Raw genomic sequence first — 1,057 nt, forward strand, 5'->3', positions numbered from 1 at the left:
TAGAAGCGTTCAAGGCCAGGTTGGATGGGGCTTTGGGCAACCCGGTCCAGTGAAAGATGTCCCTGCCCACAGCAGGGAGGTTGGAACTAGGTGACCTCTGAAGGTCCCTTCCAACCCAAACCCTTCTGTGAATCTATGAGAATTGGTTCACAAGGGAGCTGTGGTTAAGGGAAGCGAACCGAGGAGTAGCTTGTCTTCGGAGCTGATCCTTCTCTGCAGTCCTGATTCCTCATCCCTGGTTCATCCCTCTGGCAGAGGTGGATCCATTCCTCTATCCCCGGGCATTTGCAGTCTGTCGGTCCATGGGCAGGTTGTGAGACAAACATGGTGTTGCTGGAGCTCCCTCCCACGCTGGCTACGAACCAGCTTCTGTCCCGGCAGGTTTGAGCCGTATTCTGAAAACCCGCGGGGAGATGGTGAAGAACCGTACGGTGGACTGGGCCCTGTCAGAGTACATGGCGTTCGGCTCCCTGCTCAAAGAGGGCATCCACATCCGCCTGAGTGGCCAGGATGTTGAGAGGGGGACGTTTAGGTAAAGCCGTGCTTTTGGTGGCCATAAAGGCGATTCCAGTCTTTCTGGAAGGGATCTGAAGGGTGATGAGGGAGTAACGCTCTCCTGTCTTCCAGCCATCGCCACCATGTCCTGCATGACCAGAACGTGGACAAGAGGACCTGTATCCCCATGAACCACCTCTGGCCCAACCAGGCCCCTTACACCGTCTGCAACAGCTCTCTGTCGGAGTACGGCGTCCTTGGTGAGTGAGGAGGTCTGTGCTTGCTGCCCAGGGCTGAGTCCGCTCTGGGAGAATAACCCCCTCGCTTCGCTCCCATCCCTCAGGATTCGAGCTGGGATTTGCTATGGCCAGCCCCAACGCCCTGGTGCTTTGGGAAGCCCAGTTCGGGGACTTCCACAACACTGCTCAGTGCATAATCGACCAGTTCATCTGTCCCGGGCAGGCCAAGTGGGTCAGGCAGAACGGCATCGTCCTGCTGCTTCCCCATGGCATGGAGGGCATGGTAAGGACCCCCCCCCCCCGCCAGCGGCGACCAAGCGGGG

At 58.3% G+C, this 1,057-nt stretch overlaps 1 protein-coding gene across 4 annotated transcripts in view; it reads left to right on the top strand.

Annotated features, from left to right (window-relative positions):
- Positions 1 to 1,057, top strand: part of LOC104157385 (2-oxoglutarate dehydrogenase, mitochondrial) — a 19,115-nt gene that overhangs the window by 15,600 nt on the left and 2,458 nt on the right. For all 4 annotated transcript variants that reach the window (XM_009694697.1, XM_009694698.1, XM_009694695.1 and 1 more), the window contains 3 exons: positions 382 to 532; positions 628 to 755; positions 839 to 1,017. In XM_009694697.1, coding sequence (XP_009692999.1) covers positions 382 to 532; positions 628 to 755; positions 839 to 1,017 — 458 coding nt within the window. The remainder of the gene's footprint in view (positions 1 to 381; positions 533 to 627; positions 756 to 838; positions 1,018 to 1,057) is intronic.

This window comes from Cariama cristata, unplaced genomic scaffold (assembly GCF_000690535.1).
Source record: "Cariama cristata isolate BGI_N322 unplaced genomic scaffold, ASM69053v1 scaffold15632, whole genome shotgun sequence".
Lineage (NCBI taxonomy): Eukaryota > Metazoa > Chordata > Aves > Cariamiformes > Cariamidae > Cariama > Cariama cristata.